Below are 27703 nucleotides of genomic sequence, written 5' to 3'. Positions count from 1 at the left end.
TGCCTTTGAATAAATCCTGTTTGAGTAATGCTTCTCTTGGACTCATAAAATCTTTATGGCAATCTTTTCTCATCTGATAGACTATGAAAAGGAAGAGAGAGCCAGAACCACTGAGTGGGGAATGCAGTATTTTCTCATATGTGGGTCACACACTTATTGGAAATAGTTTTTAAATGCAAATACAATACCAACAGCCATTAGCTAAAAAATCCTAGCTCTGTCCAAAGTGCTGAATCTGTGGGTACTCTCTAATTAAGAGTAGGTGGTATAGAAATTATGTTTCCATTCAGATAGAAGGTTTGAATGCATTAAAAATCCAATAATAGCCATACTAAGGATAAGAACACAAATACTGGCAGAAATAAAACACAAATGAACAGCTTAGTGTCCCCAGTTGCAAAAAAAAAAAAAAAAAAAAGAGACAGAGAGAGAAAAAATAAGTTGATAAAGCTGAGCTCTCAACCCAGTTATGCAAAGGAGCACTGACTTGGGAGCCATGCATTAATTCAACACACATTTTTCAAGTGCCTACTATATATTAGGCATTGTACTAAGACACTGAATGAGATAAATCATAATCTTTGGTCTCCACGAGGTCACAATTGGTGCTTGCTCAACCACGACCCAACTGTTGACCTTGGGCAATTTACTTAACCTTTCAAGGCTCAAAGCTCTCATTTAAAATTTTGGGAAAATAGGATCTCACAAGATTACTGTGCAAATTAACTAACGTAACGTTTGCAAAGCACTTTGCCCAGAATTTAACATATCAAAGCTCTCAGCGAATGTTACATGTTAGTATTATGTGTTACATTATGCTATGTTCTTTCTATCCATTATTTCATGTATGCTCTCATTTACTCTGTACCAGTCATGTGGGCTAGGTTTTAACAACCACTTTACACAGGTGAGGAAAATGAGGCTCAGAAGAATGGAGTTAGAAGAATTAGTCGCCCAAGTTCGTACCATTGGTCAGTAGTGTGGACAGGATTCAGGGCCAACTCTTTTCACTCTAAAGCCAATGCTTATAACTATGATGATGCTGATGAGAGCAGGACTTGAAAACAGACCAACTGTCCATATTAACAACCAAGGAAAAAGGCAAATTCTACCCTCATGTGGGCCTGAATTTTTGAAAAGGAAAATTCTGAGAGAGTGGGTGGCCACATGGCCTAGGTGCTTGTGTGAATTTTAGGTCAGGGACACTTGTGGGCTGATGGAGAAGGGAAGGATAAATCCTAGCACTCAGGAGAATGGGGCCAAACCCCAGAAATGCCAGAGGGTTTCACCAGGCTCCTAGCCCATGAGGAAGCAGGAGTGGAGACCAGAGACTACAGCAGGCCAGTTAGGCAGACAGGCCACAAGTCAGTGGTATGGTTAACTACAGAGTCTGCAGGGGCTCTGGGGGCTGAACCCCACAGAACCCATGGCATCTTGGATTGGGGTGGGGATTATGCAGGAGGAGAACAGACTATTTCCAGAATCCACTTGACTCGAGGACAAGGGCCTCATGATGAATTTTCTGCTAGAGATTCACTGGCACTGGGACAGGGCAGGTTGAAACAGAATATGTGGCTAAGCAAAGGCGGGCCTCACAGAAGCCACTGTCTCACATACTCTATTTGAACCTCTGGCTGAGATAAATCTGTGATTTGCTGCTCTGTGTCCCATGGAGCAGGGTGGTGGGGTGGGGGGAGGGGCCAGGGGATGGGGGAGAATGGGACCTCTGAATTAGTGACAACACATTGCTTACCTTGGTGGTAACTGTGTGCTTTTTTTTTTAGGCCAAGTACTTATGATTCAGTCCTACAGACTCCACGTAAATATATATTCTCTTGGCTTTTCTCCCTGTGGGAGGGCAACATAGGGCTACAAAGCACAACAATACCCGCCCCCTTTTCCCACAAAACTGCCCAATAAACAGCGAATGCTATTTGAACTCCTTTGATTGAAATGGAAAGGTCACATCTCAGTAGTGTCTTTGGGGCTTGCTTTTCCCATTTGTGACAACGCTGGGCTGTCCTGGGGCCTCCCTAGGGTGCCCTTCCAGCCCTGACCTTCCGTGAGTGTCTTTTAAACACAGAGAGTCTGGCCAGTCCTCAGGCAGGTACATGGATCAATGAGGGCTTTGCATTGGATTGTGCTCCCAGGGCCTCCGTGTCTGCTGCCTTCCACCCGTGCTGCCGCTGTCAGATCAATGTGGGGACCAGATGGCTGTGCTGTGTCATAACAATGGCTTCTTTGCAGGGACTTTTCTCAGTCCTTTTCCTTCAAGCTGTGGAGTCCAAGGGCAGCCGTGCCTCACACCCCAGCACTCTGGGGAGGCCCATGTTGGCTTCTGATAAAGGTCAGCAGGGGTCTCTGGAATGGTCCATGGGCGGCTCCCACTCACCTGTGGTACCGGCTATGGTGTCTCCATTAGAGAGGAAGTGTGGCTGCTCCCATCTCATGTACCAACGGGACCTGGCCTCGTCTTCCACTGAAGCTGAAGGGAAGGCATGGAGTGTCAGAAGACAATGCAGGAGTTTCAGGTTGTTTCCAATGCCTCACCTTCATGCAGTCATGGCCTCATGGGGATGGCTCCTGGCTTAGGAATCCAAAGGGTTTATTGACTAAATACATGGGACAGAAAGTGCTGCAGAGCAACTCTCTCAGGTGTCCTAGTCTACTCCCCTTCTCTCTGATTGTTAAGCAGTACACACAGTCCCCGATGGTCACTCCCATCCCTGAGTCTGCCTGACCTTCTAGCTTTAGGGACCAACTGACTGACTCCCAGTTTCCACATCTCTTGCCTTGAATTAGCAAGAGAGAGGATCTGGTTGGCTCAGCCCATTAGTCGAGTGTCAACTTCATGTCTAATCAGCTGATACCAAGAAGGAGGGTGCTCAACTGGAACATACACAGCTGCAGGAAGGAGCCCACCCCTTCCGCGGTGAGCTGAGGAGGGGCAGCACGGCAGTCCTGAGCAGAGGGCTCAGGCTGGGCACACAACCCAAGGCCTATCTTCGACGTGGGTTTCACCGTTGCAGCTTCTCTTCGGTCTCCCTCAGGAGGTAATGGAGAAAACTACTTTTCTCATCTCCCTCCTTGAGCAAAACAAAATCAGACCAGCTGAGGGTCTGGCACTCTGCGAAGAAAACTTGAGAGCAATTTCATGGGGCCCTCACCACTACAATGTTGTCTATCTGGCTTTCACAGTCTACAAAGGGAAGCTCTGTAAATACCAGAGATTACTGTGATTACTGTGAATCCTCTAAGCAGCTAAATTCCCGCAATTCGCACAGTTGTAATGCCTCGGGATTTAGAGACATAATTAAGAACAGATGAGCCTCAAGAAGGTTGATGACAATGATGTGGGGTTGCATGAAACAGCAGAGGGAATGTTGATGGGAGTTCCAGGACTTCATCTCCCTCAAGTGGTGGTGGAACGCGGCCTGGAGGGGGTCGGAGGCAGGAAGGACCCCGGTGCCTGGTGTCCCTGGGCCCAGGAGTCCTTGCCTCCCCGTCTTCCAGAACTGGGGACACAAACTACTAACCTACTCAACCGCTTAGGACTAACCAGAGCTGATTCAGCCTTGGACTGTGGCGCTGAGGCCACTCTGAACAGCTGCCTGCTGCTGTGGGATGGGAGGGGCCCGACTGGCCCCTTCTGACCCCTTTCCTCTCGGGCAGCCTTCTTCCCACACATCAGCCTTGGCACAGGAGGGCTTTGGCTGCAGCACTGAGTCTTTTCCCCTGACCCCACCCCGGGCCCCTTTTAGTTTTTACCCATTTCTCAGTGTTTTTCTCTCTGGCTTTACTACTTACTGAAAGGCACAGGAATACCAATAAGGCAGTACTGTTTTATTTGATCCGCTGCGGTGAGCTGAATCTACAGTATTTGTCATGCCGAGAGTGTTTTGACCTTCCAAAAGGAAACAAGTGCTCTCTGAACCAGAGCCAAGCGAGCAGCTTAGACCCTTCCGTGAGCAAAAGTCTGGGACCAGGGGAGTTCCAGAGCACGCAATCACCATCAAAATGTGACTAGACTCGTTGAGGATAAGGGAAGGGAAGGGGCTGTGATCCAACAGCTACCGTGAGGGTGCTGGAGCCAGCATGCCTGAGTTCTGCTCCTTGATAGCTGTGTGACCTCAGAGAAGTTGCTTAACCTCTCTGTACCTCCATCTTCTCTCCTGCAAACCAGGGACTCTAATAGAACCTGCCTCACGGGGCGGCTGTGTTAGATGAGTCTGTACATATGAGATACTGAGAACAGTGGCTGGCACACAGGAAGTGCTCGGAGGGGACTCTTCTGTCCCCCAGTGTTGCATAGGTGCCTTCTACTGTCTCTTCCATTTCTTTTCTCACAATAACTGTGGGAAACAGACTTTTATATTCCCATCATGCAAAAGAAGAAATTGGATCTAAGATGTCCAGAAAATTGCCCAGGGCCGGGTAGCTAGTAAGTGGCAGGGAAAGATTTCGAAGATGGAGATCTCCGGCTCCAAATCCTATGTTCTCTCTATTTCACCATCGTAGCCAGTCCCCTTCATGGTCAGCCTGGCTTCCTGTAGTCATACCCCTTCCCCTCCTGTCCCCTGAGTCCCTCAGCACCCACTGAAGTTCCAGTGATGCTGGAATCACAGCACCACTTCTTAGCTTTGGCAACTCTCTGAGCCTCTATTTCTTTATTTCTGTAAGCTGGCACAATAACAGGGCCTGTTGGGAAAGGGAACAGCAGCCCCTGAGGACCAGAGGCTGGCCTGGTGCTGGGAGCTGGCCTGTACCCCACACCTAGACTTTGGCATGTGAGCGCTTCACGACTGTGATGGATTAAGACAAAAACAAGACTACTTCGTAACCACACCTGAACTCAAGACACAAACAAGGACATTACCGAAAACAAAAGTGACCGACTATCCCCCTCCCTCTTGGCTAACATGAGTGACAGCTGCTTCTTTACCAATTCCAACTTTAGTCTTGCTTCATTCCTCCCACCTTCTAGATAAAATTTATTAAGTACCCAATGGTAGAAGTATATTGACTTCCTGACAGCATCCAATCCAGAGCAAAGCTCCACTTCTGTATTACCAAAAATATCTTCCTCCTTCGGACAGAGCTGGTGTGCACACGTACCTCTCACCAACCAGCACCTTCTTCTCTGAAATCCATGCGGACACCCCCTTACGTTTGCCCCGGGCACGGCAGCGCGCCCCTTTGCATTTTCTCACAGACCTTTACTCCACACTGCAGACCCCAAGCCCGTAAAAACCTTTATCACCCGTGATATCCAGGTGGAGGACATCCTCTCAGGGTGTTTAGACAGCATGGTGGGGGGGATGGCAGGAGGGCCAGGTCGGCAGTGGAGTGACCATCAGGTGTCGGCAGGCCCCCTTCTGCTTCCTGGCAGAGCAGACGCTGTGCGAATGGACACTCCCTCACCTACTCGCCAGAGCCGCGTGGGCCAGAGGAGCCGGGCTGGATTCTTCAGCGCAAATGTACTCTCAGCTGCATCCACCAGGGGCAGCCCCAGGGACCGCAGAGTTCTTTCATGCCCATTGCTGCTAATTGCAGATAATGCATTAAAAATACAGAGCCGCATCTGTTCATTTCAACATGAGTATCGAGGAACTTACATGGTTTGTAATGACAGGGTGTGAGGGCGGGGAAACGCTTATCCTGCCTGCGGGCCAGAGGCACAGCTGTGAGCAGAGAGCTGGAGGTGTGATTTCTGGTGCCCAACAAATTCTCTGGGTGACAGCCAAGCCCTTCCTTGGAGGCACCAAGGGAAAGATCCAGGTATTTCTCCGGAAATGCCAAACACAGAGTGTGTGTCTGGGTGCTCAGGAGGCCTCCTGGCCCAACTCTGCCTGTGTAGAGTTCCCGAGAGAGAGGAGGGAACTGACACTGCCAAGCCCGGGATGGGAGGAGCCTCTCCGGGTTCCATTGCTCATTTTCCAGCACCAAGCACCTTGCCTAGAGTCTCAGTTCCTCATCTGCAAAATGCGGGTGTTTAAAGTTTCTGCCTCATTCAGTTTATTAGTAAATAAGATCGGTACATGTAAATTGCCTCAAACACTACCAGGCATGGCATAGGTACATAAATAAGATTTCTATTATTATTTTACTTCATGTCAAGCATTGTGTTAGATTTTAAGGGTACCAAGATGAATAAGGCAAGGCACCTGCCCTCCTTCACTAGTCAAGACAAACACTAGTTAAGATGTGATATGAACGAGATGGTGATGTGATATGGGAGCACAGAAGAGGGTGGGAGGGTCCAAGAGGGCTTCCTGGAGGAAGGGACACTTGACCTGAGTCTTGTCTGAAGGTGGAAGTTTATCAGACCTAAAAGGTAGGATGAGTTCACCCTGGAGTAGCATGTGCAAAGGCCCTGAGGAGAGTATAGTGTTTCTGGGAGAAATACTATAGGGCAGGACCTTAGGGTGGGTGTATTAAGTATCTACTCCTGTTTAACAAATCATTCCAAAACTTATGGTTTGAAGCAATATTTATTATCTCACCTTGTCTGCATGTTAGGAATCTGGGTGTGGCTCAGCTGGGTTCTCCAGGCTTAGAGTTTCTCACAGGGCTGCCATCAAGGAGTATTCCAGGGCTGTGATCATCTCAAAGCTCAGCTGGGGAAAAGGATTTGCTCCAAGCTTATTCCCAGGGTGCTTTGAAGGATTTTGAGTTCCTCAGTGCTGTTGACCAGAGGCTACCTCCGTTCCTTTCTATAGGGTAGAACATGGCTGCTGGCTTCGTCAGAGCGACTCCGAGAGAGAGGAAGACAGGAGTCACAGTCTTTTATAACCTAATCTCAGAAGCGGCAGACCGTCACTTTTGCTGTATTCCCTGTGTTGGAAGTCACTAGGTCCAGCCCACACACCAGGGGAGGGGGCTGTACAAGGGTGTGAATGCCAAGAGACAAAGACTGTTTAGTCACTTTTGAAGCTGCCTACCGCCAGCTGCCCTCGGCCCCCAATGATTCATGTCCTTGCCACATGAGACACACAGTTACCCCTTCCCAAGGCCCCCAAAAGCCTCATCCCGTGGAAGCATCAGCTCAAAGTCCAGAATCTCACCATCTAAATCAAGTTCAAGTGTGGTTGAGGCTCTTGGGTATAGTTCCTTGAGTACAGGTCCTAGAGTACTGTTACTCTGGATCAGTAGCTCTGCAAAACTAGACAGACAAGTTCTCTGTCCCCACACACCTGACATACAGTGGTGGGATAGGTACAGGGTAATGGCTCTAGACATTCTTACTCAAAAGGGGTGGACAATGTGAGGCAGAAAATAGTCCCTGGTCCATAACAATTCTGAAATCCATCCAGGAATATCTTGGAAGTTTCTTGATTAGTTTTAAAATCTGGGAATATTTAACTCCACCTTCTGAGTTCTTGGTTTCTCCTTCTGAGTCTTCCTTTTTTTTTTTTTTTTTTTTCCTCCATGAAAGGAAGTGCATGTTTGAAGCTGACTTTTCCTCAGCCTGCTTCCTGCTGAGAATTTTGGGAGTCCAGTGACCTCTTTTTGTTTTGTACTGTCTCTGTCCTTTTTAGTCCAAGCTGACAGTGTTTCTTCTGATAAAAGTTTTCTCCAAAACTTTGTGGGTCTTCTGTAAATTTCATTGAGAGTCGCTCTCTTACACAAAAGCCACAACCACAGATTTCTTTGAACTAAACTTCTCTACTTTGGGCTTCCGCTAAGAAGGCCAAGGGACGCTGCTCATATGCTTCCCAGAGGCCCTGTTGTTTGATCTTGAGGATCTGTAAGGCCCACCCTAATCTCTTTAAAGGGCCTTTATGTGGCTGAATAACACTACAGTCCTTTGATTTTTCCTAGGTCTTAGCCAAAGGCTGCACAGTCACACCCTCAGCTTTATCTCCAGACCACCTTTTCTCGACACTGCTCAAAGCCACCTCTTAATTTTAGCATCTTTTGCTGTCTTGGGAGGCTGAGAACTTTCCAAACTATGAAGTCTGGCTCCTTTCAACCACCTTTCCCTCAATTTACCTCTCTTCTCACATAAGCAGCAAGAAGAAACCAGCCAGTACCTTCAACCCTTTGCTTGGACACCTCCTTAGCTAGATCACAAAGTTGATTCAGTGCATGTCCTGCCTTCCATATCCCTGCAGATGACATTGTCGCTAAACTTTCTTCCACTGCATAACAAGGATCCCTTTCTTCCAGTTTCCAGTAACGTGTTCTCACTTCCTTCTGAGCCTTCACCAGCAACATCCTCCAAGTCCAGGTTTCTCTAACAAGGTCTTCAGAATACTCCCAGCCTCTACCCACTGCCTGGTTCCAAAGACATCTCACTTTTTTAGATATTTTTCATGGCACTATCCCCCTCTTGATACCAAAATCTGTATTCATTATCTATTTCAGTCTGTAACAAATTATCCCAAACCTCAGTGCCATGAAACCACATCTATCACCTTAGTTGCTACGGGTCAGGAATCAGGTACGGCTCAGCCGGGCCTGTCATAAAGTTGCAATAAAGGTGTCTACTTCCAAGCTTACTCACGGTTGCTGGCAGGATTCAGGTCCTTGCCAGCTGTTTGAGGGCCTCAGTTCCTTGCTGGGCATTGGCCAGAAGCCACCCTCAATTCCTTGCCATGTGGGCCTCTCTACAGGGTGGCTTTCAACATGTCAGTTTGTTTTGAGCAAGCAAGAAAGAGAGAGAGCCAGAGAGAGTCTTTCATAGCCTAGTCCATTCCGAAGCAGTGACATCCTATCACTTCGGCCCTATCCTGTGCATTAGAAGGAAGTCATTAGGTCCAGCCCACACTCAAAGGGAGGAATCACACAAGGGTGTGAATCCCAGAAGGCCTGGTTCACTGGGAGCCATTTCAGAAGCTGAGCGTGGGCGACAGTGCAACTCGTGAGGCAGCCATGGCCTGATTATCCTGTGTCAGACTCCCGTAGTGAGGGGCAACCACTGAAATATTTCACTGCTGACAGGAGGAGTCTTCAAATATCGCTCAGCCAGCTGGAGCAGAGAAAGGACTGGAAAGGGAGCAACAATAGGGGGAGCTGTTGCAAGGCAGCTGTTACAAGGGGATGGCCAGGCGGGAACGCTCAGTGCGTCACTGCCGATCCACCCAGAGGTCAAGGCCAGTCTTCAGAGTCACATGACCCCCTTTTGGGCTTTAGCCAAGCTCTTTCTCCTGCTTGAACTGCCTTTGTGTGTGTTGTTCTCTCCTTCTTTGAACCATCCCTTAGAGACCAGGGCAGGCACCCCCATCCGCTGGGCACTTCTTACACATCAGACTTCATTTACAAGGATGTCCCAAACATTTCGTTTATCCTCCAGCACACCTGGAGGGCAGGTATTGTTTGTGGGCGTGTGATTAGAGGTGCATGACAAGACACAAAGGGGCCAGGGCTTTGTGACTTCACCCTGATGACCTCACCCTGGCCAGGGGCCTGATCCTCAGTCTTATAGGCCCAGAAACTGGACCTTTTTGTCCCCAAACATGCTTTAGTGGAGGCTGAAATCAACTCTAAGATCCCAGAGAGACTGTGTGGCCCAGATGCTCATTGATTGTTTGCAACTGGGATCGACTTCTCAGTTGGGATTTGAGGGAAGCCCCCAAAATGAATAAACAAACAAACAAATACTTACTCCTTTGTCAAGTGCAGAATCAGTTGGCAGATGAAAGAGAAAGACAGATGAGGATCAGCCTTTCACCTTGATTACTGATGAACTGGTTGGAGAGCAGACCTGAACACACCTTGCAGCTGGCATTGGCCGGGGGAGGAGGGAAGAGCAGGTCAGCCCTTCCTCTCTCTCAACATCACTAGGCAGATCAGTGATGCCTCCTCTTCAGAGTAAATGCCAGGGCTGCGCGAGGAGAAAGAACTCCTCCGTGGTCCTGGGACCAGCAGCATCAGTACCACCTGGGAACTTTCAGAAATGCAAATTACAGGCCCAAGTCCCAGAAGAATTGAATCAAACTCTAGGGGTGGGGCCCAGCATTCTGTATCTTAATAAGGTCTGAGGTGATTCTAATGCAGCCTCAAAGTTGAGAACCACCGGTCTAGTGGGAGCTGCTCCACATGGAAATCTGAGGCCTGGGAAGCAGTGTGCTCCTGGAATATTTTGCCACCCATGCCTGTCCTTCTCCTCATCTCTGGGAAAACAAATCACAGGGAGAGACGTTTCACAGCTTCCACATTTGATGTTTAGCTTACAGCTGCTCCCAGGAGGACCAAGTGGAGGTTCCTGATTATCACCCCTCCAAAAGGGAAGAAGGTCATGGATTTGGTATTCGCCAGCCTTGCCTCTTTCTCTTGCAGACCTGGGAGGCGTTAGCATCCCCTTATTGGCCTTGGTAGTCTTTGAAGACGCTAGAATGACCATTAACCGGAAGTGGAAATGGAAGCACATGGATCCCCCTGCAGAAAAGCCTCTTTGGCTCCCATAGCCCTTAGGTTTCAAAATAAACTCCTTGCCAAGGCCTGTCCCTCTCCAACTGCATCTCAGCCACTCACTCGCCCCTCCAGTCACTCTAACCTCCCTCTGTCTAATATGCCAAGCTCACTCCTGCCTCAGGATCTTTGCACTTGCTGTCCTTCTACTTGAACAACTCTTCCCTAAGGCCTTGGCAGGCCTGGCTCCTTCCTGTCCTTTAAATCAGAACCCAAATGTCATCTTCTCTGACCACCCATTTAAAGTGCCCTCAACCCCACTTGTCATTGTTTATCTCATTAGCCCGGTTTATTTTCTTCAGAGCACTTGACACTATCAAAAAATGACCTGGTGTGTTTATTTGTTGACTTGTTTATTTATAAGAGATCAGGGGCCTCACTGCCTCCCTGGTACTAGAACAGTTCCTGGTACGTTGCAGGTTTAAGATTGACATGAATATTTGCTGAATAAATGAACACAGGAAAAGGCTCTGGGAGAGAAGGGTCAGAGTGGAGTGATTCAGGCATTAAGACAGCCATGGGCCCAAAGGCTCAGCCTCCTTCTTCCCGAGGGCAGGGGCCCCTGAGCCCAGCCGAGTGGGTCTGTGTAGAATGCTGGTACCACACCAGGTTTTCTACCTGCTTTTCCTCTCACCCTTTATCTTAGACCCAGGCTCCCCCTACTTCTCCTCCTCCCCTCCTTCCCCCTTCACTGTCATTACATTACAGTCATTAGAAGCCAGCAGATTCACAACCTCCTGTCGGCTTCTTCATAAAGGACTGTTAATAGAGTTAGTTTTCAGCGGGGGCGCTGCAAACTGTTGTCAAAACTCTGACTTAGCCACCCACATCCACATAATTAATCACAGAGGAAACCAGAAAAGAGTGGCATGAGGGCTGGGGTCCAGCTGTGTGTGGGCCCTCTTCCCAGAGGGGACTGTCATGTAACACACAGCCGCTGCCCACCAAGAGCAAGGCTGGAAATAAGACAGCCTCACTAGAACCACTGCAGAGTACAAGTCAGGATCTAATTAGCACTGGGGGGCGTCCGCCACCTTCCAGAGGTTGGTAGCAAAGGAAAAGAAATTAAACAGGTGGGGTCGAGGCTGGAGGGAGAAAGAAAGTTAAAGATGGTTTATTTTAAGATGACAAGGAAGCTGGCATTTACTGAGTACTGTATTAGTTATCTATTGCTGTGTAGCCAATTACCACAAACTTGTTGGCTTAAAACAACACATGTTCAGGCTTCCCTGATGGCACAGTGGTTGAGAGTCTGCCTGCCGATGCAGGGGACATGGGTTCGTGCACTGGTTTGGGAAGATCCCACATGCCGCGGAGCAGCTGGGCCCGTGAGCTGTGGCCACTGAGCCTGCGCGTCCGGAGCCTGTGCTCCACAATGGGAGAGGCCACAACAGCGAGAGACCCGCGTACTGCAAAAAAAAAAACAAAAAAAAACACACATGTTCATTATCTCCTCATTTCTCTGGGTCAGAATCCGGTAACAGCTTAGCTGGGTCCACCACTTGAGGTCTCACAAGGCTGCAGTCAAGGTGTTAACCAGGGCTGAGTTCTCATGTGGAGGCTCACCTGGGGAAGGATACACTTCCCTGCTCATGTGGTTGCTGAAGCACTTAGTTTCTTGTGTTTGTAGGACTGAGAGCTTTGGGGTTTTTTTCCTGGCTGTTGGTCCGAGGCACCTTCAACTCCTAGAGATTCCCCACAGTTCCTTGCCACGTGGGCTTCCCCAGCTTGGCCACTTAATTCATCAAGCCAGCAGGAAGAATCTCTATAGAACAAATCCACTAGCAAGATAGAGTTGTATATACCATGGCGTAATCACAGAGGAAATCATGTCCCATCTCCCCTGCCCTATTCTGTTGATTAAAGGCAAGCCACAGGGGGACTTCTCTGGTGGTCCAGTGGTTGACTCCATCCTTCCACTACAGGGGGCGCAGGTTCAACCCCTGGTCGGGGAACTGAGATCCCGCATGCCGTGTGGCGCGGCCAAAAAAGGAAAAAAAAAAAGGGAAGTCACAGGTTCTGCCCACATTTAATGGGAGGGGGTGTCGTACCAGGGTGTGAACACCAGGAGGGGGAAATCATAGGACAGCTGCCCTAGAGGGTCAACCACAGTACCTTTTATGTGCTGAGGACTGTGCCACATGCTTTTGCATGCGTTACATCATTTAATCACTAAAACAACCTGAGGGGCAGGCATCATCCCCTTTGCACAGATGAGAAACCTGAGACAGAGGAACGAGAACTTACTTGCCCAAGATCCTGCCAGTGATCAGAACCACTTGTGTCAGGACGGCAAGCTTACAGGCTGGAGAGTCAGCATCTTTACAGGAGGAGCAAGGGCCCGAGGTTGGTGGGGAAAAGGAGAGTGAGAGGGTTCTGGCTATGAGGCGTGAGACCAGGAGGGAAGATGGCTATGGATTTCACGTTGAGAAAGAAGAAGACCAACAGTGCTTTGTTTGATGATCTCTATATTGTCAGTGAAGCAGGATATGAGGGTGTCTCCTGAGAGATTGGAGGTTGGGCTGTAGGGGAAGCAGAGCCAAGTTGGAACAGCACCTGTGGGGAATGGGAGAGGGGGAGCAGGTATCTGGCCAGCATATGTACAAGGTTGCCGAGGAGCATAAAGCTGCTTCCTCCATGAAGACTTTAGCAGTTGCCTTGGTAGGTGGTACTCGCTCCCACCCCCAGCTCTTTGTGTGGTCTACACTCTCCTCAGGCCTTGTAGGGCTGTGGTTTATGCCCGTGTCCATCCCTCTCGTCAGGGCAGGAACCTAACAGTAGACCGCGTTGGGCCTCCTGGTACCCAGCACAGAGTCTGGCGCATGGGATCCCTTTGTAAATGGCCTGATTCCAGACCCTGAATTTCTAAATCACTCCACTCTATTACCTCTCACCCCCTAAAGGCTGACCCCATTCTAAAAGGCTATTCAAAAATATGTATTTTTATTTTTGTTCCAAAAGTAAAATTTGAAACAACAGCAGGCTACAGAGATGCAGATCCCTCATGGAATAGGGGTTTAGAGCTGGAACTGGGGAAGTCTTTTGCATGCAGAACCTGGTGACAAAAAAATTTTGCATTTTGGCCCAGTCTCTTTGATATCAGAAGTCAAGAGCCATTTCAAAATATTCCATATCAGTCTAGATTGGTATGAAACGTTGCCCACAGTGTATTATTGCCTGAAAAATACAGTTATAGTAGATGGAACAATCCCATTTGTATCAAATGACAAGTTTTGACTCATTTTAAGTGACAGAAAACCGAACTCAAACTATCTTAGACAAAATCCAAAACGTGTGGGCTTATCTTCAATGAAAGGTCCAGGATGCCAAAGGGACTAATATTTTGGCCTGAGAATGAGGCAAATGGCTGCCAACAGCCCCCGGGGCTGCATCCTCCCCTAGGATTCCTTATACAATTCCTGAGATCTACTCTGATTGGACCAACTTGGGTCACATGACCGTCACTGAGCCAATCACTGTAGCCAGGGGGATTCCATCTGATCCAGCCTTGGTCAGGACGGAGTTGGTGTGCTGTGAGCAGGAGAAAAGGAATGGATGCCGCGGTGGTCATACAGGCAACAAATGTCCACTCTGTGTGTTGTGCTTACGTCCACAGAAAAATGACTGGGGAGATGCTCACCAAAATGTGGAGAAAAGGGTTCTCTCCAAGTTATAGTACTTAGGGCAGCGTCAGACGCCTCTTTTTGTAAAATCAGCCCCATGCTTCATCCTAGTGACTAGACTAGGGACCACCACTGGAGCCTCATCCTGACCCACTAATAGTATCTAAACCTTGCTGGAGGACCAGTTCTGGAATCCCTGGAGACACTGAGTCCCTTAAGGCCCACCTCAACTCCAGTTTCCCAGCCTCTGCTGGGGCCTGAATTGGGAGCCTGACCTGGACTCCAGGCCTTTTGCCCTCGTGGCGAGGAAGGTGGCAGGGCTGGCGTTTGCTCACTTCACTCTGAGTAGGGTCCTCCACCCTGGAGAACCACTTAGGACCAGGCTGCTCCCACCCCCAGGACTCCTAGCTTCTTTACACCTGGAAATTCCCACCCCACCCTGCCTGCCCAAGCCAAGCCCGGTAAGTACGGACCACACACTCTTCAGACTCTTGTCCCAAAGCCAGCCCCTCCTGGGATCAGTTCCCAAACCCTGATCTCAGCTCCACCATGCCACTCACTTGTTGCCCAAAGTGGCAGCGATGGACCCTCTAACGCTACACACGAGACCAGGGACAGGCAGTACGGTAGAATGGCATTTTATTTCCAATTGGATCCGTCAGCTGTGTCTGACAGTTTTTTTGAACCCTCTGCGCTGGTTCTTAGCCGACCCTTGGAGGTTCTTCTTCCTGGCATTATGGTAGATGCCCAGTTCCTCTTGGTACTTAGCTCTCAGTAGAGCTGCCCTTTGTTCATAAGGCTGCTGGTCGTTGTCAGTCACAGCTGACCACATCTTCCTCGAGGCCTTTGCCACCTGCACTACTGACCAGTTTGGATTCTCCCACTTGAGCTGGGCATAGTGGTCTTGGCAGAAGAGTAGGACGATGGAGGTCGTCTGGGTGCGTGGGGGTCCCGCTTTCTCTTCTTCTTCTTCCTGCCAGGGTAATTCATCATCTCTTCCTGGTATCAGGCTTGGTAGAGCTTAGCCACGTCTTCATATGTGGCCTTTTCGTGCTTTGAGATAGACCTCCATTTTTGCGAACACTTTCTAGAGAACTCTTTAAAGCCAAGGTAGGTATTTGGCTGCTGCTCCTTGAACTTGTTTCTGTAATTCATCAAAAAGCGGATGTAAGAAGAGACATTGGCCTTGGGCTTTAGCTGGACTTCTCTTCCCATGTTCATAAGGTCATTTTATTTTCTGGATCTAGTAACTCAGAGACTTTTGTCCGCCACACTCCAGGAGCAGTTAGAAGGTGCTCTGCTGGCGGTGAATGTTTCTCTCTGTAAGAGCTGCAGGCAGGGGTCGCCTTTTCAGTGGTGGTGGCATTGTTGGGTCAGAGGGGATTGTGACATCACTCACAAGCTGGCCACTCCAGGCCAGTGCTGGTGGCATTTGCATACAGGTGCTCTTATTGGTTGGCTACTTGGCGGTCAAATTTTGCTTCTCGTGAAAGATAATGGTTCATCCAGAGAAGGCTCTGGAGCAGTACCCGCCCCCCCCCCGGAATGTTTCTCCTTGGTTTCCTGGAGGCAGTGGGCTTTGCTCAGTTGGGGAGCTTTCCATCCCTCAGATGTAGTAACAAGCCACGGGGTCTGCCTTCCCCGCCGTACGATTGTCAAGATGCCGCCTCATCCCTTCCAAAGACAGGTTGGAAATAATGAACACGAGGAGGTGGATGGCTCCAGAGCTGTCATGATAAAATGTGAAGTCTTTCTGTTTGCCTTGAACGGTGGCAGCTCATCCTGTACAAAGAGTTTAGCAGTAACTCTAAAAATAATCAGGTATGACCGCTGTGACTCGGTTCCTGTCAGGACAAAGCTGTCTAATTTAAAACCCAAGCCCTTGGCCTATACGCCTGAGCTCTTCGTTTCTCTGAGGAAACTGGGGGTGGGGTGGAGGTTAGGGAAGAAGGGAGGAGAACCTTAAGATTTTACTAATTACGCCTGAGCCCATGAAAATGAGGCAGAATCCTTGGCCTATCAGGAGGCCCCCCTGCCTTTATCCCAGGGGTCCCCGTTTCCTGGGGCTAGAGCACAAAGCTCTATAGCAGCTACACTCAAGTTAGTCGGCCTCTGGCTTTTCTGAGAAAAAAGTTGCAAATATTCCGTCAGTCTTCCAACTGGAGGGAAAAGAAAAGAAAAGTGTCATTTATTGACCTTTGGACATTGCGAAGTACTTGCTTACCTGGTCATGGAGTTGACACCACTCAGTGGTTGTCAACAGACCCAAGTTTACAGGACTGGAACACTGAGCCTCATTAACATAAAATTAACCTGTTTAAGGTAAAACAGCCACTAACAGGTTGGATCTGGATTTGAACCGATTTGCCTGACTGGAGCCTCTGCTTCATCCCACCTGCACAGAGCTGCTGCCTGGGGGGCCTAGGGTCCGGGTGCATGGCCTCAGCAGCTGAACTGAGTCTGACACTGAAACTTGCCTGAGGCTAGACCACATTTTGAATTTTGGTCAAGGCCATTTCCAGGGCTCCACAACCGATTTCACCTTCCATCTTACATAAAAGAAAGATGGATATTGACTAGAGTCTCCAATCCTGAATTCTAGTCCCAGCTCGCCACGAGGCGTCTGGGCTACCCAAGCCAGTCCCTTCCTTCCTGTAAGCCTATATCATGTTTCATCTATGAAATCAGTGATGTGCAATCAGTGTTCCACTGGCCAGGAAAGACCCTCCCAGTGACATGCTTTAGTTCTGTGGCCGGACTGGGGAGCCCGTGAGATACCAGATACCAGCTCAGGGAGTCTGGGCTAGTGGTGGGGGCAGAGAGGTCTGGCCAGTGGGAACAGTTTAATCTGGGGACAATTCTCAGCCTAGGGAGCTTTTTGCCACTCAGGTTCTTTGTCCCACGGTGGCCAGAGGTTGGCTCGTCTTGTCTGTTGGAGTTGAGCTGGGCTGCCAAGATGAATGAGACACAGCTTCTTCCTGAGGTAGAAGGCTGGGTTGTGAGGAAGAACTTGCCTAACATCCAGACATGATAATCAGCTTCAGCTCAGACGCACAAAACACCCAGCAGCTCATCTGTGCCTCTGTTCACAACCTTGTACCCCCTCTCAGGATGATAAGATCCAGGAATAGCCATCCGGAGCCTAGCAGATCTAGGAAGAGAAGACAGTTAAGGTGAAACCTATGACAGTCCTTTGGTGTTGGGGCCACATTCTCGACTTGGCGGGGTGAAGCAGGGCACCCCTTTGTCTAGTGGAGCTGCGGGAGAAGTAAATATACCAGACTTTCTAAATCGATGCTGTGTGCGCTGGCATCTGAGGTTTGCTCCTTTCTATCCTTCCCCAGCCTGCTCCCTGTCTTGGGAAGCTGACCCATATGGACCACATCAGTGGCTCCTATGCCTTCTGGCTTCCACTTCAGTTTGACCAATGGGGACCCTAACAGGAGATCAGGGAGGGAGGGAGGTGAGGTCAAGGCAGTTACTCTTCTGGCTCCCTCCCCGCGGGATTGCCTGGAGCTGGCTCCCCATCCCCAGACTGAAAGCCCCATCTCCTCTTAAGGCATCCTCTCAAAATGACTCTCCTTCCAGGTTCCCTCTCCTTGTCCCCCCTGCTGAGGGTAGTAAGAGCTCCACCTTTACTAGCCTCTGAGGATTCAGCTCTCCCTTGTGGCTTTCCAACACCTTGCCCATCCCTTTGTAAATAGCGTCTTTGTTAAACACTCCTCAAATTATTCTAATTTGAGTGGCCATCTGTTTCCTGCTGGGACCCTGACCAGTGTGCTGTGTTTCTAACCTTCCACCGTGAACAGCGAACAGCAGAGGTGGATAAATAAAGCAAGTGTGGGCATCCATCCAAAGTAGAAGGGTATTGAGCTTCTGGAGGCCTGAGTGCTGGGCAGTCACACAGCCCAGAGGGGCCTGCAGGGGCCAGTGTGCCTGCCGGGTGGTGGCAGGACAAGGCCACGTGGCTTAGGAAGAAGTGTCTAATGTCCTTTGTACCATGAGATGACCTCCAGGCAGGGGTGGTGCTCTGGAGGTCCAGGTAGTAAATAGTGCAGGCTTTGTGGGCCGTGCATTTTCTGTTGCAAGTTCTCAGCTCTGCCATCGTAGCTCAAAGGACAACACGTAAACGAACGAGTGGCTGTGCACCAGTAAAACTTCACAAACACAGACGTTGAGTTGGGGCTCATAAGCCTGCCCACCCCAGTCTAGAGATGTGAGTTCAGTATTTGCAAACTTGTGGATTGCAGTCTACAAAGAAATGTATTTTACACCATGACCCATTTATGCACGTGCACACTTCATAATAATAATTGATACAATGCCTAATGTGTGCCTCTGTTCTAAGCACTTCACCCGTATCAGCTCATCTAATCCTTGTGACAACCCTGTGTGCGGGATGCAAGTCGGGGCGTGCTACTTTTATCCCCATTGTAAAGATAAGGTCTCTGAGCACATAAAGTTTTCAGAAACAGAAGTTTTATGAAACTATACCTACTATGTGTGTGACGTACTCTTTTCTTCTCCATTCTATGCTGTTATAGTCTCCTCTACTTTATTTTTTTCTTTAAAATGCACCCCACAGTCTGATCTTGTGACCTGCAAATGGGCCACAATCCATGGGTGGATTTGGAAAACACTGTTTAGGCAGGCTGGGATGGACTCCCCCACCTCGGAGGTGGTGAGAGCCTCTCTCGGCAGCGATAACACCAACTGGACAAGCGACATCCTTATAGTGGAGGAAGGGGGCAGATACCACTGTAACCAAGGGATCAAAGCAAAGACTATCAGTAATAGGCCATGCTGATATCACACACCCACTTCGATGATGCGATAATAAGAGCATCTCACCCAGTGGTGTTCTTCCCCCAAATCCATAACCCTGGTCTAATCGTGAGAAAATATTAGACCAACCCAAATTAAAGGTCAGTCTACAAAATACTTGACCAGGACAAAAGTCTCAAGGTCTTGAGAAAACAAGGAAAGCCTGAGAAGCCGACAGACTGGAGGAGACTCTGTAGACATGATGCCCCCATGCAAGAGAAATGCTGGACTGGATCCTGGAGCAAAAAGGGGCCCTAGTGGAAAACCCGGGGAGATGCGATAAAGTCTTCCATTGAGCCAATATTAATGTACCAGTGTGGTTTCTTAGTTTTGCTACATGGATCATGGTTATGTAAGATGCTAATATTAAGGGAAGCTAGGGGAGGGGTATACAGGAAATTTCTATACTGTCTTTGCAATTCCATGCTCATTTCAAAATAAGTTTTTTTTAATCTCCCCAGCTGATGGGAATGTGCACCCAGGGTTGAGGCACCCCACTCTTAATCCTTCTCCAGGAATCCTAGGGCAAATTTTACCCTCAATTGTAGCAGCATATGCTCCTGGCATATCATCTGTCACAGTGTTTCTCAAGTTTGGGCACAAGCATCAAATTTGGGGAAATTTTTAAAATCCCAGGCCATAACGACAACAACATGAAGAGAAGTACGTGGCAGGGGCACATGATAGATGCCGTGATGCTCTCTCCATCCCCCTGCTGCCCTTTCTCCTTTAGGGTGGGAATCAGTGCTGCACTTGCCCTCTGAGCAAGGCATCTGTGGCAGGTAGAATGGCTCCACGAAGATGTCCACATCCTAGGCCCCAAAGCCCATGAATATGTTACCTTACGTGGCAAAAGGAACTTCGCAGATATGCTTATGTTAAGGATTGGGGGATGGGAAGATTATCCTGGACTATCCGAGCAGGGCTGATGTCATCACATGGGTCCATATCAGAGAAAGGCAGGAGTTTCAGAGTTAGAGACGGAGATGTGATGACAGATGCAGAGGGTCAGAGTCAGAGAGAGATTTGAAGATGCTACGCGGTTGGCTTTGAAGATACAGAAAGAGACCACAGGCCGAGAAATGAAGGTAACCACTAGAAGCCAGGAAAAGCAAGCCAATGGATTCACCCCTAGAGCCTCCGGAGAGAGTGCAGCCCCATAGACACCTTGACCTTGGCGCAGTGATACCCATTTTGGACTTCTGACCTCCAGAACTGTCAGATAATTAATCTGTGTTGTTTTAAGCCACTAAATTTGCAGTAATTTGTGAAAGCAGCAATAAGAAATGAACACAGTATCCTTCTCATCCAACTGGTGGTCTGTAACTATTCCTGTACTGTTCTTAACCCCTGCTTGTGTTAACAAAGATGCGAAATATATGCCCCCCCTTAATGGATTAGTTGAGGGAGTAGGGAGCGTGACCTAGTCAATTTTACACACTTCACTCTCTCGCTGACTCATTAAGTCACTAATCCGCTCACCGGCTTACCAGTTAATTGACTCTTTTATTCTTTAAGTTCATTCACTCACTCACTCCACACTCATGTGCACACATGTGGGCTCGCGCACACGCACACACATTTCAGCCAGTAGCTGAGTTGCTGGAGCATTGCGGCTGCTGCTTTCATGGCCATCGATAAGCAGTGTTTGAGGGATGGATATGTCTCAGGATTGGTGGTGGTAGGAGGCATCTGAAATTTCCTGGAAGCCAGACCGGTGGGGAAGACATGGTCATAAGCAGGGCTAGGCTCTTTGGCATGGACCTTATGCCAAGAAATGTTACTCAATCAGATGTGACCATGATAGTTTAATAAAAATGATAATGCTTTAGGTAGATCACCTCCAGAAGCCTAGAGAGAGAGAGATTAATTTGTGCAGGGCAAATGAGAAACGCTGGATTGGATCCTGGAACAAACACTGGGGAACGTTAGCAGAAAAACTGGGGAACTGTGAATAAAGTCTTCCATTGAGCTAATCGTACAGTACCAATGTTGGTTTCTTAGTTTTGATACGTGGACCATGGTCATGTAAGATGCTAATATCAGGGGAAGCTGGGGGAGGGGTATACAGCAAATACCGTTACTGTCTTTGCAACTCTGTTCTCATTTCACAGCAAAGAGTGGCAGAGCCAGGCCTCAAACTCAGGTTGGTTTGACTCCAAAGTCTATGTGTTTAAGCTCTACTGAGCGTCTCGGAACTCCCTGGGGGCCAAGGAGAAGGGGAAGCTGGCAAGGAACAAGGCCAAATACTGCAGGAGGAGAGCAAGTGGAAAGAGAGAAGGTGTCTAAATCTCAACACTTACGGGGTTCTGGGGAGACTTTTCCCATCTGGGTTGATCCTGATTCCAGATGCATCTGGTGAAGTTATCCCCAGGTCATAAGATGCCCCGAGTTCAGCATGTAGACTGACTTGGATGGCCCACTGAACCCCTCGGCAGGTACACACGGAGCCTGGGTCCACTCTCATGGGCAGAGGCTAGCCAAAGCCAAGTACGGGGTCAGCACCTAGCCCAGTGGGCTAGTGAACAGGTGGACAGGAAACGGGACAGATGATCAGGTGTAAGAATAGGGTCAGCGCGCGGGGGACCAGGCATACGTGTTTACCTTTGGCAGGTTGTGGCAAAGGGGGAGAGGATGAGAGCTAGAACAAGACCACCTCTGAGGAGATAACCCCCACAGCCAGCTGTGGGTACCCCTCACGGGCCTTGACAAAGCCCCTCCCTGACACCACAGAGTAGGAAGAGTGGCCCCTGATCTTTCTGTCCAAACCCCTGCCTCTTTCAACCACAGTGGGCATCTTTTATCTGCCTGGCACCCCTCCCTTCTTTCGAGCCCATTCCTTCTTTGGGAGAACTGTCCCCAAGTCCAGTCATGGAGCTCTAGTAGGCGCCCATGCCCTCGGCCCCAGGAGTGGACACAACCCCAGCTAGACTAATCAGAGGCTCCCAGGGAGCTTTTCCTAACTGAACCCAAGGGAAGAGATCTTCGTTTTCTCTCTGGAGGTGAAGCTGGGAGAATGAATCAGGGAGCTGCTAAGTATGGCCACAGTCCCAGCCTCTAGCAGCACCATCTGCAGGAGCGAGGATGAAGCCAGAGCACAGCACAGACGGACCCAGAGACAGGAGCCTGTGGCATCTGAGTCCCTGGGTCTAGTCATCCCTGGGGCCAGCTACATTGTGACTATGGCAGCAGATAATTTCTTCTCTACTCCACGCCCATTTAATCAGGATTTCCGCCACTTGAAACCACGAATATAAGACGTTAACTTAGATGTGCTGGGGGTGAGTGATATAAGACAGGACCTCTCCCCTCCCCCATTTCCAAGTCTTCCTTCCTGTCTCTTTCCTCTCCCCTCTGCTGTGTTTGCTCCACCATGCTAATGGCTGGGTCTCTGGTGTGCTGTTCAGGTAGCGTACAGACAGCACTGGCACACGGTGGGCCCTCCGTAACAGCGGATGCTTCTTGAGCACTTGCTATGTGCCGAGCCCTGTACTCAGAGCTTGTAAACCCATTATCTCACGTAAACCTCCTAGAGTTCTATGAGGTGCATGCCGTTGTTATCCATATTGAATACATGGGGACACCGAGGTGCACAGCAGGTCAGTTACCGGCCCCAAGTTAGACAGCTGGGAAGTGTAGAGCTGAGACTTGAACCCAGGCAGGTGCCTTCCAGGGCCCAGGTGCTTAATCTCTGCCCCAAACTGCTTTGGATTCAGTAAATGTTAGATCCTTTGCCCATGAGTTTCCCTTGCTGCATGGAGCTATGACATGACCAAGAATGAGGGCTGCTGTGTCTTAAAGCCTCAGCAGGAGTTTATGAGCATCACTGCATCACCTTGAATCATCATAGTCACACTATGAGATGCACACTGGGGAAAGAGAGGCTCAGAGAGGGAAAGCAGCCTCCCCAGGTCACAGAGCCCATGGTTGTGGAGGCAGGATGGGAATCAGGTTCCATCTGACTCTAGGATAGCTTCTTCACTGACCTTATCAACCCCGATCCCCAAGATGGTTTAACCTATCCATTCTCCAGCCACCTGGGAGGTTCACTTCCTCAGCCAGGGCTTCAGAGCTGCTGAACCGTCAGGCGGGGCTGGCCAGCTGCCTCCTGGAGGGGGAGAAGGAACGTTGAGGATGCTCAAACTCCGAATGGCAGTCGAGTGGCAGGCAAAGGCTGGCGTGGGAGGCTCCTCGATAAGCCATCTGCAAACATTTCCTCTGGATGAGAAGTATTATCCGAATTTAATCCCCAGAGGCCTCTGCAAGACATACATTGCCACCCTCCCTGGAATGGGGGCAGGTCCCTTCTCCAATTCCTGTTACAGTGAAAGGCGGAAGCTGGGCAAGGCTGAGTAAGCACGAGCCAGTGGAGGCCAGGCTGGGGCTGCCTGAGGATGGGAAGGAAGGTGACTGCCAAGTGTACTGGCTATGCTGGGTGCCACAGAGCGCCCTGCCCTTTCACCCCTGCACTGTGCTCTCACCAGAGTGGATGCAGGCATCCGTATTTCCCCAGGGAAATGAGGCCACACTATTCTGGGATCTCCTTAATCCCTGTGTTCTCTGGAGGCTAGTGTTCAAAGCACTAATAAGATCCCATCTCCTCTCTTCTCAGACCTAAGCAAGGGAGTAAAATAGTTCACATTTGTGAGATACCTACTGTGTCAGGCACAGTCCTGGATACGTTATATGCAACAGCACAGAATCCCATTGCACAGATGAAGAAACCGAGGCTCAGAGAATTCATAGCACATGCCCACATTTCACAGCTAGATAACAGTCAAGCCCAGATTCAAATACAGGGTTGTCTGATTTTAGAGACCTGGCCTTTAACCCTGACCTTCTTAAACCTATTGCCTCGGTAGGGGAGAAAGACAGATGATGAACCAGACAGGTGGTGTCTCCACCTAGACAGAGACCTGAACCAGTAAGGGAAGAGGGTCCAGGTAGCGTGTGAGCACACCTTGGTCACGAGACTCCTAAGGCCAGCACCCTGTTCCTGGGTGAAGCCTGGTGGGGGTAGGCTTTGACATCTTCCGGCATGGGGACCATCAGGTCTGCAGGCTGGATCTCAGGTCTAATCTATGGCAACAGAGACTCGGGCTGGGGGCAGGGATGGCCAGCCGAGGGCCCAGCAACTGGTCAGGACCCGGACTGCTCTTAGATTCTGTCCCAGTCAGACTGGAGCGGGACCTGGAGCAGGACGGATCTTATAAGAGTGATGGGGTGGGAGGCAGGAACAGAAGTGGGAGAGATGATGCTGGGACACCCTTTTCCCAAGTCTCCTCTGGGAGAGCTAGGCCTGTGAGGCCATCTGTCAGTCACTGTGCGTGCACGGTCCCGCTAGCTGATTGGCCCAGCTTGGGTCACATGGCCACCCCACTCCATTCAGTTGTGGCCTAGTGTCACGAGGCTGCCCCTTCCCAGAGCTGTGTGTCGAGGGAGGGAGACTGATCTTCAGAGGCTTCTAGCACTCAGAAAAGAGTAGAACTGCCTGATAGTTAGACCTGGAGACAGAAAAGGAGAGAGTTGGGCATCCCCTGGGAGGCTGGGAAACCACCACAAGCCCCCTTGCCCAGAGCTTGGCCCCCAGCGCCAGTGCCCATCTCCAGACCCAACCCCATTCACTTTAGCATCATGGGCACGGTCTCTCCACAGAGGCAGGACACCCCTCACCCAGCAGCCCTGCCCAGTGAGTAGCTGAGCTGGGAATGGAAGGAACCAACACCCCAAGCCACTCCCCAGACCTTCCCACTGTGTTTCCCCCAACTCACAGCCCCAGGACATCGTGATAACACTCTCGTCCCGACAGCAAACACAGCCAGGAGCTCTGTCCCTCAGCCCTCCCGGGCTCAGACACGCGCCCTCCAGGGAGCAGTGCGTCTGGAGGACAAGCATGTACCTGATGTAGTTTGTGTGGGTTCCCTGGAGCTCACAATTAGCCGAGCAGGGAAGAACGATGATAATTTGTTGAGTTTATTGAGTTGCTTCTGGGACAGAGGGAACATTTGCCCACGTTGATTATCAGACTCCACTGTTGCTGCACTGGGGCCACATCACCACAAGAAGAGTTTCCCCAGAAGGTGCCAGCAGCTGCCCAGAACATGGGGAGCACAGTGAGGGCTGAGGGCCCAAGGGGCTGGGGCAGCACGTCTTCACGGGAGACCAAGATGGAACCCCGCGTGGCCTCCGAGCCCCTCCCCGCTGTCCCCAGGCTTCCCTGCTCACCTGCCTTTTCCTCTGTGCTCCCCACGTATGCCCTCTGCTTCCTCCCTCAGGACCTCATTCAACCGTTCATTTATTTGTGTTCCTTCTTCCCGTGAGCACTATTTCTCGAGCCTTTCCCATGTGTCAGGCACTCACAAGGTACTGAGGGAAGAACCGAACAAGAAAGGAAGAGCTCCTGTCTTCAGGGAGCTTGCGGTTTGGTGGGGAAGCACATCCCTGAGCGATGCATGATGAGACAAGCACTGGGATGGACCAAGCGTAAGGACTCTTTGCAAGAGAAAAGGAGGTACCAGGGAGAAGCCCACCTGGCTTCCTGGAGCCAGTGGCTGTGAGACGACACAGGATGGATGAAAAGGAAGTCGCTAGAAGAAGGGTGGGGTGGGTCAAAGTGGACAGGGAGAGTTTGGCTGGGAGGTGAGTTCTTGATCTTTAGAAACATTCAGAGCACACCTTGACTGACCATGTGTCCAGAATGCTGGAGCTGGGATTCGTGCATAGCCAGGCAGCAGACCTGGAAAGCCTCTGAAATTCTCAACTATGATGTTAAGACTGGCTGTTTCCCACTTTTCTGATCTCAGAGGGGATAGCATTAGAAAAGATGCCCCACTGTTGAAAGCAAGAGACTGTCATTTGCATGTTCGCTCATTCATTCATTCATTCACAAAGCATGTGTCATAAAAGTGCTTTAACCATCTCCCCCCATGCAGCTCCCTGGAGTAGCTGGCACTCCCAGGCTTGATGGATCTTCCTGCTCGAGGCCCTGTGGCACTCAGCGCTGGCTGCCTGCGGGCTGTCTCCCTCCCCCACCCCCAATGCCTGTGCACTCCGTGCTCCCACCAGCTGAGCCTTGCACTTTCTGAGAATCGGACGGGTTCATTGCCAACTCTCTCGATGCCAGTCATACTTGTTATTATAATTATGTGACTTATTAAACATCACATAAACTGATGAAATAGGAGTGTGAAAGGAAGTATAGCTGCATCTCTGGAAACTAATTTGAATGCTTTGGCATGGTTCCATGAAGGAGATGCTCTAAAAAGAATTGTTTCCTAAATATTAGGTGTGAGTGAGTGAGAGAATGGCACGCCACTGAGCTGTTTCCCTCTGGGCGGGGGCCAGGTCTGTCTTGCCCACTGCTGCATCCCCAGTGCCTAGCACAATGCTTGGCACATCGCAGGTGCTCCATAATCATCTGTTGACTGGAGGAGCTGTGGCAGAATTGGAAATGGTGAGCGATGCATCCTCGGTGGAGTTTATGCAAGATAGACAATGCAGAGAAGAAACCCACGGTCAAAGGAAAGACCTTGCTCCTGAGTTACATGGACTGGCAAAAAAAAAAAACATGTCCCTCCAAGTGTTTTTACATTATAATGAAGTGTTTAAGCTATGAGTATATTCTTTTATCATTCCCCACTTAGAAATTATTTTTTACCAACCAACTGCATCATGGGCAAGGCTTCTACGTTTGGCGTCAGTAAACTGTAAAGGGGAAGGTGACGATTTTCAGCTTTGCAGGTTATACTTACTGTCACAACTACTCAGCTCTGCCTTTGTAACCTGAAAGCAGACGATATGTAAATGAATGAGCACGGTGGTGACCCAGTGAAACTTTACTGGCAAAAGAGACAGCACACTGTGGTTTGCCAAGCCCGGTTCTATGGAACTGATTTGTTCTGTGTGCCAGGCACTGTGCTGTGTTGCTGGACACACAGAGACAAAGAAAATGCTGTCCCTGCGTGTATGGAGCTCGCCTTCGAGTCAGGGAGGTGGTCTTCAAGTCAAAAGATGATTACAGTGTACTGTGCTCAGGACAGCAGTGGGGCATGTCCAAGGTGCAAAGTGGACACATGGAGGGCACTGCTCCTCCCACAGGGGCAGAGAGAGGGAGAGGTGGAGGAAAGGAGGCCTTTTGTTAGGTTCATGGGATCCGTGATATTTTCCCAGGTAGCCAGGTCGGGCAGCAGGAAAAGGCATTCCAGGCAGAGGGAATAGCATATGCAAAGGCATGGAGACATGAAAGTGCCTGGAGCTCAAAGTGGGTGTCACGGGAGAGGGAAGACATGAAAAAGCTTAGACTTTATCCTGGAGCCAGTGGACCTTTGCTGCTGAGTTTCCAGCAAGGCAATGACTTGAGCAAATGCCCGCACAGAGTATGGAAGAAGGATGGAGGCCGAGGGCAGATCAGAAGGCTGTCTCTGTGGCGCGGGTGAGGAACGATGCGGTCGTGAGGTAAAGACCATGTGGCCACAGTTGGCCACGGGAGTGAAGGAATGGAAGGAGTTAAGGATGATGCCTTGGTGTGGTGGCTGGGAGGAGGGCGCACATCGTGGGGAGGGCGCACATCGTGGGGAGAGAGAACACTAATGAGCAGGAATGACGGGGGAGGGGAAGCTTTTTTTTTTCTCTTAAATGAGTTTTATTATTTTTTTTTACATCTTTATTGGAGTATAATTGCTTTACAATGGTGTGTTAGTTTCTGCTTTATAACACAGTGAATCAGTTATACATATACATATGTTCCCATATGTCTTCCCTCTTGCGTCTCCGTCCCTCCCACCCTCCCTATCCCACCTCTCTAGGTGGTCACAAAGCACCGAGCTGATCTCCCTGTGCTATGC

General features: G+C 49.8%; 2 protein-coding genes across 2 annotated transcripts in view; one reads left to right on the top strand and one right to left on the bottom strand.

Annotated features, from left to right (window-relative positions):
- CSMD2 (CUB and Sushi multiple domains 2) overlaps positions 1-27703 on the top strand; it is a 659332-nt gene that overhangs the window by 284795 nt on the left and 346834 nt on the right. The window lies entirely within an intron of this gene.
- Positions 14695-15257, bottom strand: HMGB4 (high mobility group box 4; the record flags this gene model as incomplete). The annotated part of the gene is given in 3 exon segments (XM_082615060.1): positions 14695-14957; positions 14960-15041; positions 15045-15257. Coding segments are annotated over 3 exon segments (558 nt in total).

The sequence above is a fragment of the Mesoplodon mirus genome (genome assembly GCF_964341445.2).
Source record: "Mesoplodon mirus genome assembly, chromosome: 3".
NCBI lineage: Eukaryota > Metazoa > Chordata > Mammalia > Artiodactyla > Ziphiidae > Mesoplodon > Mesoplodon mirus.
This window is presented reverse-complemented; position numbering and strand designations above follow the sequence as displayed.